General features: G+C 55.9%; 3 protein-coding genes across 3 annotated transcripts; all 3 read left to right on the forward strand.

Annotated features, from left to right (window-relative positions):
- Window positions 1-495: 495 nt before the first annotated feature.
- Window positions 496-8,019, forward strand: SPBR_01174 (myosin heavy chain; the record flags this gene model as incomplete). Its single annotated transcript, XM_040759485.1, has 3 exons — window positions 496-966; window positions 1,038-7,385; window positions 7,456-8,019. 3 exons carry the CDS (start codon window positions 496-498, stop codon window positions 8,017-8,019), a joined length of 7,383 nt encoding a protein of 2,460 aa, XP_040619303.1.
- Window positions 8,020-9,647: 1,628 nt separating this feature from the next.
- On the forward strand, window positions 9,648-10,852 carry SPBR_01798 (fatty acid hydroxylase; the record flags this gene model as incomplete). The annotated part of the gene is made up of 2 exons (XM_040760108.1): window positions 9,648-10,387; window positions 10,453-10,852. 2 exons carry the CDS (start codon window positions 9,648-9,650, stop codon window positions 10,850-10,852), a joined length of 1,140 nt encoding a protein of 379 aa, XP_040619304.1.
- Window positions 10,853-11,570: 718 nt separating this feature from the next.
- SPBR_01446 (RNA-binding protein 39) lies at window positions 11,571-13,653 on the forward strand (the record flags this gene model as incomplete). Its single annotated transcript, XM_040759757.1, has 3 exons — window positions 11,571-12,361; window positions 12,439-12,753; window positions 12,849-13,653. 3 exons carry the CDS (start codon window positions 11,571-11,573, stop codon window positions 13,651-13,653), a joined length of 1,911 nt encoding a protein of 636 aa, XP_040619305.1.
- Window positions 13,654-15,646: the final 1,993 nt, after the last annotated feature.

The following is a 15,646-nucleotide window of genomic DNA, read 5'->3' on the forward strand; positions in this document are numbered from 1 at the left end:
AACCGGTGTGGGACAAAGCGCCTGTCTCGCTGGGCTCCGTCCCGCAGAATAAGGAAAGCGCGGGCCAAACAGTTCAGAAGGAAGGAACGCCAAACACGAGCAGGTGTGCATGCCATTGAGCCTCGACCACGACGCCTGAGAGGCTCTTTCTTTTGGATTCTTTAATTCTTGAATTCTTCAATCTCTAATTCCTCATATTTCCTAGATACACTTGTTTCTTGCAACGGCGCGACGTCTACGGTCACTGTATGGTTGACCGTGCCTCGCGTTATTGTTGACATTGCGCTTTCCTTTCTATTTTTCTGTTCTGTCTGCACTTTCAGCAGCATATTGTGTCACGACTGCAGCACGACGACACGCTCCCGACGACCTTTCGAGCGTCCTCGACAAGTTCCTCCAACGTTCTGCCGGCGGATGTTGCCCTCAGAGGAACGCTGACCCGTATTCCGACCGTCAGCACACCCCAACACCTACTACAACGCCACGTCGCCCGCAATGGTGACTGGGCCTTCCGGGTTCTCTGCGCAGCAGCGTAGCAACCCTTTTGCCCGCACCCCGTCAGCCTCGCCGGCGCCTGGTAACAGCAGCGTCGCCGGCCGGCCCAAATCAGTCCTCTTCTCAACGCCTGCACCAACATCCCCCGCACGGCCATCACACAGTCGCTCTCAGTCACAAGCAACACCGTCTGGCATGAACGGCCTTGTTAGGTCGGGGAGCGTCTCGCGGAATGGCTACGATCGTTCCCGCGAGGGCACTCCTGCCTCTGGCACCTTTGCCCCTTCATTCATCAAGACCGAGGAGATGAAGCAGCGCAGCATTGACGTCGTCCGTGGTATCGAGGGCGAGAACGACTTCTCAGGCAAGCGATATGTCTGGCTGAAAGACCCGCAGACTGCCTTTGTCAAGGGCTGGATCGTTGAAGAGCTGGGACCTAATCGCATTCTCGTGCAGTGCGAGGATGGCAGCGTGAGTTTTCCATCACCGGGCGTGTATAGAGTGACTACAACATGCTAACTTGTGCGTTCAACTTGTAGCAGCGCGAGATCGATGCGGAGAGCGTCGACAAAGTGAACCCCGCCAAATTCGATAAGGCGAACGACATGGCCGAGCTGACGCACCTCAACGAGGCCTCTGTCGTGCACAACTTGCACATGCGGTACCAAGCCGACCTCATCTACACATACTCGGGCCTCTTCTTGGTCACTGTCAACCCCTACTGCCCGCTCCCGATCTACTCGAATGAGTACATCAACATGTACAAAGGCCGTAATCGGGAAGACACGAAGCCGCATATCTACGCCATGGCCGATGAGGCGTTTCGGAACTTGGTCGACGACGGTGAGAACCAGAGCATCCTCGTCACGGGCGAGTCTGGCGCTGGTAAGACGGAAAACACCAAAAAGGTCATTCAATACTTGGCTGCCGTGGCCCACAGCGACACGCCGACTGGCAAGAGTCGGGGCTCACAGCATTCCAACCTCTCTGCCCAGATCCTACGCGCGAACCCGATCCTTGAAGCGTTTGGTAACGCGCAGACCGTCCGCAACAACAACTCTTCCCGCTTCGGAAAGTTCATCCGTATCGAGTTCCACAACAATGGCTCCATAGCTGGCGCCTTCATTGAGTGGTACTTGCTCGAAAAGTCGCGCGTCGTCCGCATCAACAGCCAGGAGCGGAACTACCACATTTTCTACCAGTTGCTCAAGGGTGCTGACCGCCGCCTGCGGCAAGAGTTGTTGCTGGACAGCATGGGTGTCGAGGACTTTGCCTATACTCGCGAAGGCAATGATGTCATTAGCGGTGTCTCGGACCAGGACGAGTGGGAGTCTCTGATGGAGGCTTTCTCGATCATGGGCTTCTCAGAGCAGGACCAGACATCCGTTCTCCGGACAATAGCGGCTGTGCTGCATCTCGGCAACATCACTGTCATGAACGAAAGCCGCGGTGCCGATCAGGCACGCTTGGCGCCGGACGCCAAGGTCCACGCCGAGCGTCTCTGCAGACTTCTCGGTGTCCCTGTTGAGCCTTTCCTCAAGGGCTTGCTGCACCCCCGCGTGAAGGCAGGCCGTGAGTGGGTTGAAAAGGTGCAGACGCCCGATCAAGTGCGCCTCAGCATCGACGCCTTGGCAAAGGGTATCTATGAACGCGGATTCGGTGATCTTGTGACACGCATCAACCGTCAGCTCGACCGCGCTGGCATAATGGGCATGGATGACTCTCGTTTCATCGGCGTACTCGATATTGCTGGTTTCGAGATTTTTGAGGAGAACAGCTTCGAGCAGCTTTGCATCAACTACACCAACGAGAAGCTGCAGCAGTTCTTTAATCACCACATGTTTGTTCTCGAGCAGGAGGAGTACGCTCGGGAGCAGATTGAGTGGCAATTCATTGACTTTGGCCGCGACCTGCAACCGACCATTGATCTCATTGAGTTGTCTAACCCGATTGGTATTTTCTCGTGCCTCGACGAAGACTGTGTCATGCCCAAGGCCACAGACAAGTCCTTTACCGAAAAGCTCAACTCTCTCTGGGAAAAGAAGTCGACCAAGTACCGACCATCACGACTGCGGAATGGCTTTATCCTGACGCATTACGCCGCGGAAGTCGAATACTCAACCAACAACTGGCTGGAAAAGAACAAGGACCCGCTGAATGACAACATTACCCGACTTCTCGCCGCTTCCACAGACAAGCATGTCGCCAGCCTGTTTGCAGACTGCGCTGACCAAGACGATGAGCTTAGTGCTGCCGCCGTCGGTCGGAGCAGCCGAGTCAAGAAGGGCCTTTTCCGCACTGTAGCCCAGAGACACAAGGAGCAGCTTGCGCAGCTCATGGCGCAGCTGCATTCAACACACCCGCACTTTGTCCGCTGTATTCTGCCGAACCACAAGAAGCGTCCCAAGCAATTCAACAACCTCTTGGTCCTGGACCAGCTTCGTTGCAATGGTGTTTTGGAGGGTATTCGTATTGCCCGAACCGGTTTCCCGAATCGTCTTCCATTCGCCGAATTCCGTCAGCGGTATGAAGTTCTCTGCCGTGACATGCCAAAGGGTACCTACTTAGAGGGCCAGGCGGCGGCTGCCATGATCCTTGACAAACTTGGTATGGATAAGGCTCTCTTCCGCATTGGTCTCACCAAAGTCTTCTTCCGCTCTGGCGTTTTGGCCGAGCTTGAAGAGCAGCGTGACGCTCTGATCAACGAGATAATGTCTCGCTTCCAGGCTGTGGCACGCGGCTTCAGCCAGCGCCGGATTGCCTACAAGCGTCTTTATCGTGCCGAGGCGACACGCGTTATCCAGCGCAACTTCCATGCTTATCTCGACCTTTGCGATAACCCTTGGTGGCAACTGCTGGTCAAGATGCGGCCCTTGTTGGGTGCAACCCGCACGGCCACCGAGGTCAAGCGTCGCGATGAGACCATTCGCCAACTCCAAGACGAGATGCAACAGCATGCGGCAAGTCGCATGAAGCTGGAAGACGACCGCCGTGCTACTCTGGCGGAAATGGCCCGCATCCAGCAAACACTGGAGAGCGAGCGCGCCCTGGCTCTGGACAAAGAGGAGATCTTTAAGCGCCTGCAACAGCGCGAGTCCGAGCTTGAGGATAAGCTTGCTGGCGCCCTCGATGACCAGGAACGCCTCGAGGACCAGCTTGACGATCTCCTGGATGCTAAGAAACGTGCTGGAGACGAAGTCGAGAAGTACCGCATGCAGCTCGAACAGGCCGCTGGCATTATCGCGCGCCTTGAAGAAGAGAAGAAAGAGCTTGCACAGCAAATCACCGACCTCGAGCGGACCATGGAAGATGCGGCGCAAAAGCAGTCTGAGCGCAGTGAGCAGGAAATGGTTCTCGCTGACGAGGTCAAGATGCTCCAGAGCCAGCTTTCCATCAAGGATCGCAAAGTGCATGATCTTGAGGGCCGCCTGCTTGCGGTCGACCAGGATGCCGTTGTGAAGCTCGCCGCGGCACAGAAAGAACTCCAGGCGTCGCGGTCCAAGGAACAACGACTTGCCATGGAGAACCAGGACGCCCAGCAGCGGTTAGCACAGCTGTCTCAGACGTCGACGGACTACGAAGATCTCGTGCGGCAAAAAGAAAGCGAGCTTGCCCTCCTGCGCAGCGACAACAAGAAGTACGAGGCGGAGCGCCGGTCGTTCGAAGAACACCGCCGCTTGCTCGCTGCCGAGAAGGAGAAGGCCGCATCCCGCCTTCGTGAAGTACAGGCTGAGATCGTTGCAATGCGCTCCCAAGAGTCGCAGTTCCGTCGCGAGGCTGAGGATGCCAAGAAGCTTCTTGAGGCACGCCTCTCTGAGGATGCGCAGGCAGACCAGAACCGCCGTGTTCTGGAATCTCAGATCAAGGATCTCAAGGAGGAGCTTTATAAGATCCAGATGGATCTTAGCCGTGAACGCCAATCTCGCGACGACGTTCTCCTCCTCAGCGAGCACAAATACCAGAAGCTGCAAGAAGAATTTGACCACCTTAACGAGTCCAAGATCATCATCGAGAAGGAGCTGTATGCCCAACAGGACACTCTGCGGCGGACAATGGAAGCCCGCAAAGCCATTGAGAAGGAGCGCGACGACGCCCGCCAAGAAGTCCGCCGTCTTCGTGTCGCCAAGGCTGAGGCGGAGGAGGCTCGGATGGAGGCTGAAACATCCGGCGAGCGCCAAGCCCTGCGCATGGCCAGAGAGCGTGAGGAGAGCCTCCTGCGTGACCTGGATGCCGCCCAAGAGCGCCTGCGTTGGTTCGAGGGCGAGCGGGCTCGCCTGAGCTCCGAAGTGGAGAGACTGAACAAGCTCATTGTATCGTCAGGCGAGTTCGGCCTGAAGAACGACCAGGCCAAGGAGCGGATGGAGCGTGAGCTTCAGACTGTCAAGAGCCGCTTGACGGCATCCGAAAATGACAACCGGGCCCTGCTTAACAAGCTTCAGCAGAAGGGTCTGGAGATAGCCCGATCTACGTCCCGCGCAGGTGAGGCCTCGCGTGGCCAGATTCAGATTCTGCAGCGTGAAAAGGCGCGCCTTGAGGAGCTTAATAATAAACTGAACAAGCAGCTCAGCGAGTCGCAGATGACGTCCGCATCTCTCGAGAAGAAGGTGGAGAAGCTGAACTTGGACCTGGAGGACATGAACCATGAAGTGGCTCGCGAGGTCAAAAGCAGCCGCAATGCCGAGAAGGTGTCCTCCAACGCAACGTCGCAGCTCGCTGAGGTCAACCGGGCCATGGAGGCAGAGCGCCAGTTGCGCGGCCAAGCCCAGGGCACTCTTCGGACGGTTCAAGCAACCCTTGAAGCGCGCGACCGGGAGCTCGCAGATCTACGTGGCCAGATGTTGCGCATCCTCAAAACGGTGGATCCTGCATCGCCCGTGGTGAATGCGCCCCCCGAAGGTGGGAAGGAGCGTTTCCCTACCAGCAAAGACTTCTTCGACTTGGCGCGCAAGATCGAGGAGCTGCAGCAGGACCTTCGTGTGCAGCAAGCGGGCCGCAGTAATGCTGAGGCTCAACTGGCAGACCTTCGCGCGCAGCAGCAGTCGTCTCCCGTGCATCAGCGCGGCCTCCTCGAGGAGATCAGCCCCAATGAGGCCCCTTACTTCAATAACGGTTCACCGACACATACCAAGAAGAACAAGGCAGGCGGTACTCGCCGCATTTCCAATAGCCAGATGAACAACACTGCGTTGACGCCACCACGACAACTGTCCTCTGCCATGCCCGACTCTGCACGCTCGGACCGTACGGCAGAGATTATTAGCTTCAACAATCGCATGGATCTCAAGGCTGAAATGGAAGAGCTCCAGAACCAGCTGCAGCTTGCCCAAATGCAGAATCGGCACCTCCAGAGCCAGCTGGAGCGGGCTGAGTCGGCAGGCGCCAAAAACACCAACGATGGCTCGAAGAACAACAACAGCCGTGTTGAGAAGCTTGAAAAAGCTAACAGTCGGCTGCACGACCTGCTCGACGACTCTGCGAAGAAGGTGTCGGCGCTGGAGAAGGCATTGCGTACCGGCGAGCTTTCACTTCACGACATCCAGGCACGGTCGTACGAGGAGATCCTCGACTTGCTTAACAGCCAAGAAGAGTCGCGCCGATCTCTACTTCATAGCCACAAGGACGCCGTTGCCGAGCTGACTGACATCAAGGAGCACTTTGACAAGCTGCGCCATGACCGTGCGCAGATGGAAGTCGACCTCCGCGATGCGAAGTCGGAGTTGCAGGAGATGGGCCAGGCCCGCGAGCAGGAGGCTGCGAGCCGCAACCAGTTGCTGCAGGAGTTTGCGGATCTGCAGATCCGCCTCGACGCCGAATCATCCAAACTCGTTGATGTGACGGCGAGTCTCAACCTGTACAAGGGCCGTGCCGACGAGTACTTTGGCAAGCTGGAGCAAGCTGAGATGGCCGTTCTTAAGGCAACACGAGCCGAGCAGTTCGCCAAGACGCAGGCCCGCGAGGCCGAAGAGACCTACGCCGAGGTTATGGCACAGCGCAAGAAGATGGACACAATGGTGGAGGACCTGCAGCGGCAAAACCAGCGCCTGGAGGAGCGTCTCGAGGACCTGTCGACTGATCTCGAATCGGTGACGCAGGCGAAGAAGCGGCAGCAGCACGAGCTCGAGGACTACCGCAGCCAGCGTGCGATGGACATCGAGGACACGGAGACGAGCATGGAGCAGACGCGCAAGAAGTACCAGGCCGAGTTTGCGACACTCACCAAGGAGCTCGACCTGGCGCGCGAGGAGAAGCTGTTCAAGCAGGCCGAGATCAGCCGCCTGCGTGACGAGCTGGAGGAGCTTCGGTCCAAGTGGGACGACGAGGTGCTCAACAGCTCGACGTGGGCCAAGGAGAAGACGCGCCTGGAGACGACGCTGTCGGATGTCGTGTCGTCGCGTGATGAGGCCGTGCAGGCCCACAACGAGGCACAAGGCCGCATTGTCAACCTGCTCTCCCAGGTGCGCACGCTGCGGTCAGCCGTCGACGAGGTCACCTCGGAACGCGACTCGCTCGTACGTGAGAAGCGTAGCGTCGAGGCGCGTCTCGAGGAGGCCAAGACCGGCCTGGAGGAGCTCGCCGCCCGCGGCGCCAGCCCGTCTCTCCGGGATGCGGCCAATACCGACAAGGTCATGTTGGATCTGCGGTCCAGCCTTGCACAGCAAGAGGACATTGCTGCGGCTGCTGTGGAGAAAATGCGCCGTGCCGAAGCTCTTGTTGCCGAGATGCAAAAGGACATGACAGCGGAGCGGGAGGCGAGCGCCAAGCTGCAAGAACAGAAGACATCGCTAGAGAAGACGCTCAGCGAGGTGCAAGTCAAGCTGGTGGACCTCGAGACGAAGGGCTACTCAAGCGCCAGCCAAGACATTAAGTTCTTGAACAAGCGCGTTCAAGAGGTAAGAAGACTACCTACATCATCATGCCCTCGCATATGTGAATGTTGTTCACCGGACTAACATTGCACAGCTTGAAACGCAGCTGGAGGCGCATGAGCACGAGCAGGCGCAGTCCAACCGGTCGGTCCGTAACGTGGACCGGATTGTCAAGGATCTGCAGGGCCAGCTGGAGCGCAAGGAGAAGCAGAATGGACAGCTGCAGGACGACGTGACGCGGATGCGCGACAAGACCGACAAGTTGCTGAAGACGATCGACGAGCTTCAGGCATCGGAGTCGAGCATCCAGCTCGCGGCGCGGCGGGCCGAGCGCGAGCTACGGGAGGAGAAGGAGAAGGCTCTGCGTCTCGAGCGGGAGCTGGACAGCTGGAAGAACATTGGTAGCGGCGGCAGTGTGAGCGGTGGCAGCATTGCTGGTGGCAGCATGCGGCGGACGGGCACACAGAACACGTTCCGGTCGTCGGTCTTGGGCCACACGGCATCAACGGCGACTACACGCACGGTACTGTCTGCGGTCTCGTCCGCGCCCTCTACGACATCGTCGGCCACGGACCCGGAACTGTCGCCGGACATTCCTAAGCGCAAGAGCAGTATTGGCCGCGCACGGGCCCCGAGTATGACCAAGGGCTTCTTGTAGGCAGGCCACAGCGGGCGTGGTGAGCGGGGATTGGTGTATGATTACGATGGACGACGGAACATGGGACAGAAGGCACATTTGTTTTGCGATTCCGCGGTGCTTCTGGTTTTGATTTTGGTTTGTTTTGGGTCTTGCCCTTTGGCTGTTATTTTCAGTTTGGTTTCATAATCAGCTTGGATGGCAGAGCACGAGAAGGGCGTTATGTTACTTTTTTGTTTAATAATGAAGTTTCCCTAACCTCTAAAATTTGTTGATAAATAAATCGCTAGTGATGAGGCTGGAAGACCGCAGAACGGCTTGACTCAAGGACAGAATGTGCCTCTACGGCTTTCCACGATTATGATGATGTCAAGGTGGTTGAGCCAAGATGCCGTGTGATAGGCGTTGCCAGGCGGCTGGAGGTGGCTCACAGCCGTGCTTTCCGTCACTGTACTCCGTAATGCCGAGATTGGAGGGCTGAGCATAGACAAACCAGTCTTGGGAAGTGCAAATCTACTGGAAAGAGCAGCAGAAAACAGACATCGAAAAACTAGCTGTTCTTCCGGCCTTTGCTCTCTCAGAGCACCGGGACACCCATTGCCAGTATCTGATTCCGCTCCGGCGGCAATGTTAACATCCCGGGCCCCTTAATCCGACAGGCCGTGCGCGTACTGTGGCATTTTGACCATATCTGCTGGGGCCAATTAAATTGCACAGTATACATACAGTGCAAAATTTCATGAGATTAGCTGCTGTATGAACTCTTCGCCACTGATGGCTAGATGCCCCATAGCAAGTGCCGTCTACCGCGCTGGCCTACTTACGTTTAATCCTACTTTGTGACAAAAGTGCCCTGTAGACACCATAAAAACTTTGATTGGGTGTGACAAACTGCCACCAAACTCACACCATACAGGGCCTTGTCGGGCCATTCCGCCCTGAAAGTAACGCCACATGCCCTTCCTCGGCACCCGCACCTTCCGCACCACAAAATCTTACGACCTTTCATGTGCGCTTGGTGATAGGCTTGTGCTGTTTAAACTTTCAGGGGCGTGGCCTTCTGGGGAGACAGGCGCGTCGCGACAGATTCCTCCACCGGATAAGACACGACCACGCCACCCGCGCACTCCGTCTCCGTATTACCTGGACCAGAGGTGTTGCCAGAAAATTTGAGATTTTATTAATTTAGTATTTTAAAAATTCGATACGACAGGGGCGATCGCCCTGTAATACAGCACTATTTGCGGCATTGTAGACCCCCTTTTCATTCCTGGAGCCTAGTGTTCTTGTTCTGAACAGTTCATCTATCCCGAGCACATCCGCCTTTTCGTCGATCTCGAACCCTTTTCATTTCTACTTTTCTCTGTCGTCTCCTGTTGTCATTCGTTTTCTGCTCAACGTTGTAATCTTACTTTGTCGTTCTTCTCGCAGCGCCTTGCCACCTGTCCCGCGGCCTCCGCTTCTTCTTTGAGTCGCTCTTTTCATTTCTCGCGATATCTCGACAGCTCGCATTGCTTCGTCCCTCGTATCGTCGCTTGGCTCTTCAATTGCACCGCCTCTCGTCCTTGGAACGATTCATATATCGCCTCGTACGGCCCCCCGCCTCGGCCTTGGCCTCTTTATTAACCCCTTCCACAACGCGTTCGACCATGCCTGCACGCACGCTTCCCACCTTCACGACCGCTGAGGTCGAGAAGCACAACAACCAAGACTCGTGTTATGTGCTCGTCGGCGAGACCGTGTACGACGTCACTGACTTCCTCGAATCCCACCCCGGCGGCGCCGACCTGATCCTCGATTACGCAGGCAAGGACATCGCCGCCATCCTCAAGGACGAGATCTCGCACGCACATTCCGAGACCGCGTACGAGGTGCTTGACGATTCCATCGTCGGCTACCTGAGCTCGAGCAAGACGGGCGCCAGCGGCAATGGCAAGTCCACGGGCGCCGAGTATGCCAGCGATTCCGATGTCGAGAAGCGGAGCGTGCATCCGCGCACCGGCATGTCCTGCGAGGAGGACCTGAGCAAGGACACGGACGCCGTCTCCGATTTCAAGAAGCACAAGTTTTTGGACCTCAACCGCCCGCTGCTGATGCAGGTCTGGAACGGCGGCTTCTCCAAGGCCTTCTATCTCGACCAGGTCCACCGCCCACGGCACTACAAGGGCGGTGCGTCGGCGCCGCTGTTTGGCAACTTCCTCGAGCCACTGTCTATGACGCCGTGGTGGGTGATCCCGACGCTCTGGATTCCCTGCGTATTGGCGCTCCTCTACTATGCCAATGTGGGCTTCACGTCGTCCGTTATCCAGGCTGGCTTCTTTGTATTCGGCTTTGCCGTTTGGTCGCTGATCGAGTACATCATGCACCGCTTCCTGTTCCACCTGGACGAGTAAGTTTTTGTGCTTTTCTTGACGGTCTCTATTCCCTATGACCATGCTAACATATTTTCGCAAGATACCTTCCCGACAACCGCGTGTTTATCACGCTGCACTTCCTCCTCCACGGCATCCACCATTACCTGCCCATGGACAAGTATCGCCTGGTCATGCCGCCGACCCTGTTCGTCGCTCTGGCCACGCCGTTCTGGAAGCTGGCGCACACCATCTTCTACTACGACTGGTACGTCGCCGCCACTGCCTACTGCGGCGGCGTCTTCGGCTACATCTGCTACGACCTCACCCACTATTTCCTGCACCACCAGAACCTTCCGCTCTGGTACAAGGACCTCAAGAAGTACCACCTTGCCCACCACTTCCTCGACTACGAGCTGGGCTTTGGCGTGACCAGCCGCTTCTGGGACGTCGTCTTTGGCACCGAGTTGAAGATGGCGACCCCAGTCGTCAAGTCGCAATAAATGGCTCGGCATTCTTCTTGACGGTCGAGCAGGACGTCGGCCGTTTCTGGCTCCCACCTCAAAGCACCTTTGTTGCGCATGCACCGACGAATCTCACAATGTTCCAACAGACGCCAACCTTGCGAGCAAGACGGTGACACGAATTTGATACGGGAAAATAAATTTGTATTTTGCGGAGTTTTGGAACGTCTATTCATTTTGTCTCTTCCATTTATCAAACAAAAAAACCCGAGAGTGACTCGGGAACGAGCATTGCGACGCACGCAGCCTGGAGAACGGCTTAATTTGAGAGATACCTGTTGTAATAATTCTTGACACTGTCCGGTGTATATTAATGATATTTTGAGCCAAAAAGTAGCCAAATTATGTCCCGCAAGACAATTGTTTTGTATTTGCATTTTGACTGTAGATCATGATGCTCTGATGGAATGCCAACGACTTAGCGTCACGTGCTAGCATTAATTGATGACTGACTGCAAATTTTACATGAGATTCGCCCCAACCCCACTTTTTAACCGCAATCCTTTTGGCTTGTCCGCTGACTGCCTTCTCAAATCCCAGCGGCAATTATTATGCGTCTCCTCTTTCAAACTTCAATCTCGTCTCCATTCGGCTCCATCGTTCTCTGTAATCTATCCATCCTCTCCGACGTGAGCAATACCAGCGACCACTCAGCACGTTACCTCTTATCTACGATTTGTTTTAGTATACGAGAGCGATGGCTCACCTAGATGTAGAGGCCCTTCTCGACGCCGCCGCGAGCGGCGACGGCCAAGACCGCAGCGGCGGACGCAGCCCACGCATCGACGACGCGCGCAACGGCGGCGCCCATACGGCCAACGGTCATCACAGCGGACGCAGCAGCCGGAGCCGCAGCCTGAGCCGTACGCGCTCCCGCTCGCCACGCAGTGACCGCGAACGTGAGCGTGAACGTGCCGATCGCGATCGAGCTGACCGTGATCGTGATCGCAGACGGCGAGAGCCGCGCAGCCAGAGCCCACGCGGCAACGCCAACGGCACCAGCGGAGGTGCCGGCGCCGATGTCTCTTACGTCCACAGCGACGACCGTGAACGCACACCAGCCCGCAGCGAGGCGGGCAGCCACCGCAGCAGCCGGCGCCGGAGCCGGAGCCCTCGGCGGCGCCGGCGCAACCGCGGCCATGGCGGTGGCGGTGACCGTTCGCGGTCGCGTTCTCCCAACAGATACTACCGGCCACGCGACTCTAGGCGCGATCGCGATGACCGATTGAGTGGCCGCTCGCCCCGTGACCGTTCCCGCGACCGTGTTGACCGGTACGGACGCGATCGGTCGCGGGAGTCGCGTCGTGGTGGCGGCGGCGGCCGCTCTGCATCGCCACCGGCCGTCGGTGAGCGCGATCGACGGACTGTTTTCGTGCAACAGCTGGCGGCCCGTCTGCGGACGCGCGAGCTCAAGGAGTTTTTCGAAAAGGCCGGCCCTGTTGCCGAGGCTCAGATTGTCAAAGATCGCGTGAGCAACCGCTCAAAGGGGTATGTCTTCTTTCCCATTGGCTCTTTTTTTTCTTTGTTCTTTTTCTTTTGTGATATATTCCCTGCTAACAATTTAGTGTCGGCTATGTTGAATTTAAGAGTGAAGACACGATTGCTGCGGCGCTCCAGCTCACAGGCCAGAAACTGCTAGGTATCCCTGTTATTGTCCAGGTCACGGAGGCTGAGAAGAACCGGCAAGTACGTAACACCGCAGAAACTCCGACCGGCGGGAACGCCACGGGCGTGCCCTTTCACCGGCTTTACGTCGGCAACATCCACTTTAGCATTACTGAGTCCGACTTGCGCAATGTTTTCGAGCCTTTTGGCGAGCTCGAGTTTGTTCAGCTGCAGAAAGACGAGTCCGGCCGCAGCCGTGGTTACGGCTTTGTCCAGTATGTTCTCCCCATCTCCCCCCCCCCCCCCCCCCGGCTCTTTCCCCCTCCTGTTATATTTGTATGTCTCTGTACTCCATACTAACCGCTGGCAGATTCCGCGATAGCAACCAGGCGCGTGAGGCGCTCGAGAAGATGAACGGCTTTGATTTGGCAGGACGTCCGATTCGTGTCGGCCTCGGAAACGATAAGTTTACCCCCGAGTCTACTGCTCATCTGATGCAGCGATTCCAGGGCCGCGACCAAGCACACAACGGCAACAGCCGCGACGCGGACCGCCGTGGCAATGGTGGCGCCTCCGGCAATTTCGACCGCGCGGGCGCCCGCGATAGCGACAAAGGTAGTGGTGCTGGTGCACTGGATGATACGGATGTTGCTGGCGTCAACTTCAATAGTTACAGCCGAGATGCTCTCATGAGAAAACTCGCTAGGACCGATGACGTTGGAACCTCGTCGTCGTCGCCTGCCACCAACGGTGCCGGCCACAACGGCTACAACACTGCGAACGGTGGCAGCGACGCCGTCGAGCAGCAGCGCCCGATTATGAAGCCCCGCAACGACCCGAAGCCGCTCCCGGTCGGCGTCAACGTGAACCTGGCCAGCCGCTGCGTGGTCCTGCACAACATGTTTGACGCCGCCGAGGAGGAGGGCGACGATTGGGTCAAGGAGCTGGAGGACGACGTCCGCCAAGAGGCCGAAGACAAATACGGCCACGTCCTGCACGTGGCCCTCGACCAGAACTCCAACGGCGACATCTACCTCAAGTTCGACAAGGTGCAGGGCGGCGAGAACGCCATCAAGGGTCTCAACGGCCGTTACTTTGGTGGTCGTATGATCACTGCCGCGCCCGTTGTTGATGCCGTCTACAGCAGTTTGTTTTCGCGGTCCAAGGCGATGTAAATCATCGTCGCCTGGAGTTGAACGGAAGCTAACCTTGTCTTTTTTTTCTCTCTTTTCGATCTCCGTATATCCGCTACCCCCTACCGCCATAAAGGGTACCCATCTCGGCACAACCGAGGCTGTTCAATGCTTCCAGACCGGTTTGCACTCCTCAATCTTTATCTGAGGGCAGCTTCTCACTCGGATTGTACAGGTCTTTTCTTCCTCCTGCCACTGCTGCGAGGTTAGCACTTGGGCGTCCTCTCTCTTCAACGACTTTGATTCTCCTTCGTCTGTCTCAGCAGCGCTATCAATTTTGAGCAGCAACCAGGTTTTTTTTTTGATACAATGGCCTTCATCTTAGTCGTTTTGGCCAACGGGCTTCATCATTTACCTAGTTTCGATCCCTCTCCAGAGACGCTTCGCGCTCTCAATAACGGCCTTTGTCAATTGCTTCGGTACCCGGCGTTCTTCCTTCCAATAATCTTTCGGTAGTTTGTATCCTTTGTTACGCGGCGGCCATTTCTCAAACTTCACGTTTCTCTTTTTTTCCAGAATTTTTACAGCGGACTGGTGCTTTCCTCAATAGGATCGAGTACCTTTTCGAAAATCCCGATATCTTCCGTCGCATTGTCTCTACAGACATCTCGGCTGGTTTTGCATTTACGCCTGCAAGTCAATTTCTGTCCACGTCAAATTATTTCGCCTTTCTTTTTATTTTGAGAAATTTCCAGTTCGTCACATTCACGGCATTTTTCATCTCACTTTCTTCTCACAGATGGCATGCTTTGCCCTTGCAAGCCCGCCGGCCCTGGTTATGGAGTTCTTTGCATTTGCTTCTGGCTCCTCCCCCAAAAACCTGCTTATCGGATTGCTTGTCTGCTGTCGCTTTTGCTACGACTCGCGTGGATTGGTTTTCAGATGCCGGATACAAAGTCTCCAGTCGTCGGATGCACAGCGCATAACCCAAGGCTCCTTTGCCTATAGCTACTGCAGGTGATTTATGTTTTTAATCCCATTGTCTAAGCTTGTGTCGCGTATCATATTTCAATCAAAATTACTTCAAGTTCAATAGAAGCCAATTCATACATCTTTGTTTTCGTTGGACCAGTGTGCAGGTGTACAGATGTAATTGTGGTCATGGTTGGAGTACCTGACGTTGTCAAACGGCCAAAAGAGTGGGGCGAGGCTAGTCGCTCCTTCTCTTTGTGTAAGTCCATCACTCTTGCCTTCTTTGTTTACTTTCCAACGTCGACAAAAAAGGGAGGCGCCACCCACCACTTGCGCCCCTCACTTGGTAGGCAGCCGCCCTGAGGAACCAAAATTTGCCCCCTTTCTCTGGGGACATATTCTCAGAAAATGTTGACTCTTTTCTCACCTTTCCATCAAGATCATCCTTAGTCCACAGTTAAGGTTCTTTTAACGAAGCCCCCTTTGCCATCCGCGGACACACCACGGCCAGACGGCCGATGGCCAGCTCCCATTCCCAGTTGATTCTTTTCCTGTGCCTCAAGCAATTGCATTTCTTCAGTCGCTTTTCTGGCGTATAATATTTCTGGCGAGCCTCTCTTTTCGCTGTCATTGTATTGCGCTTCGCATCGATTCGCCTCGACTTCAGCTCACAGAGCAACATCCGAGGAGCCGGCAGAGACGCTGCCTGGGCGATATCAATATCGGTATCTGGAAGAAGGCCAGTATTACCAGCCTTATGGGGAGCCAAATACAAAGCAGGACAGCAGAGAGAAGTGATGGCAACATCCTGCCATTTACTGCCCTGCTCAGATGACTGTTGGAATCACATAAACAAGAGCTTCCACCAAGCTTCCGACGTTTCACAAGACGCGGCTCGATTCTGGCCTAGAACTTTTTGAGCCAAGTTAAGCAACACGCCACCAGACTGCACTCTCTCTTGACGCCCTTCCCCCGCGTGGTGCTCGTTAATTTTTGTTTTGGCCAATATTTTTGTGCGTGGGTACTTAAGTCTACCCCTCCCAGATTATTTTTCTTCTTCCCT

This window comes from Sporothrix brasiliensis (genome assembly GCF_000820605.1).
Source record: "Sporothrix brasiliensis 5110 chromosome Unknown Cont18, whole genome shotgun sequence".
NCBI lineage: Eukaryota > Fungi > Ascomycota > Sordariomycetes > Ophiostomatales > Ophiostomataceae > Sporothrix > Sporothrix brasiliensis.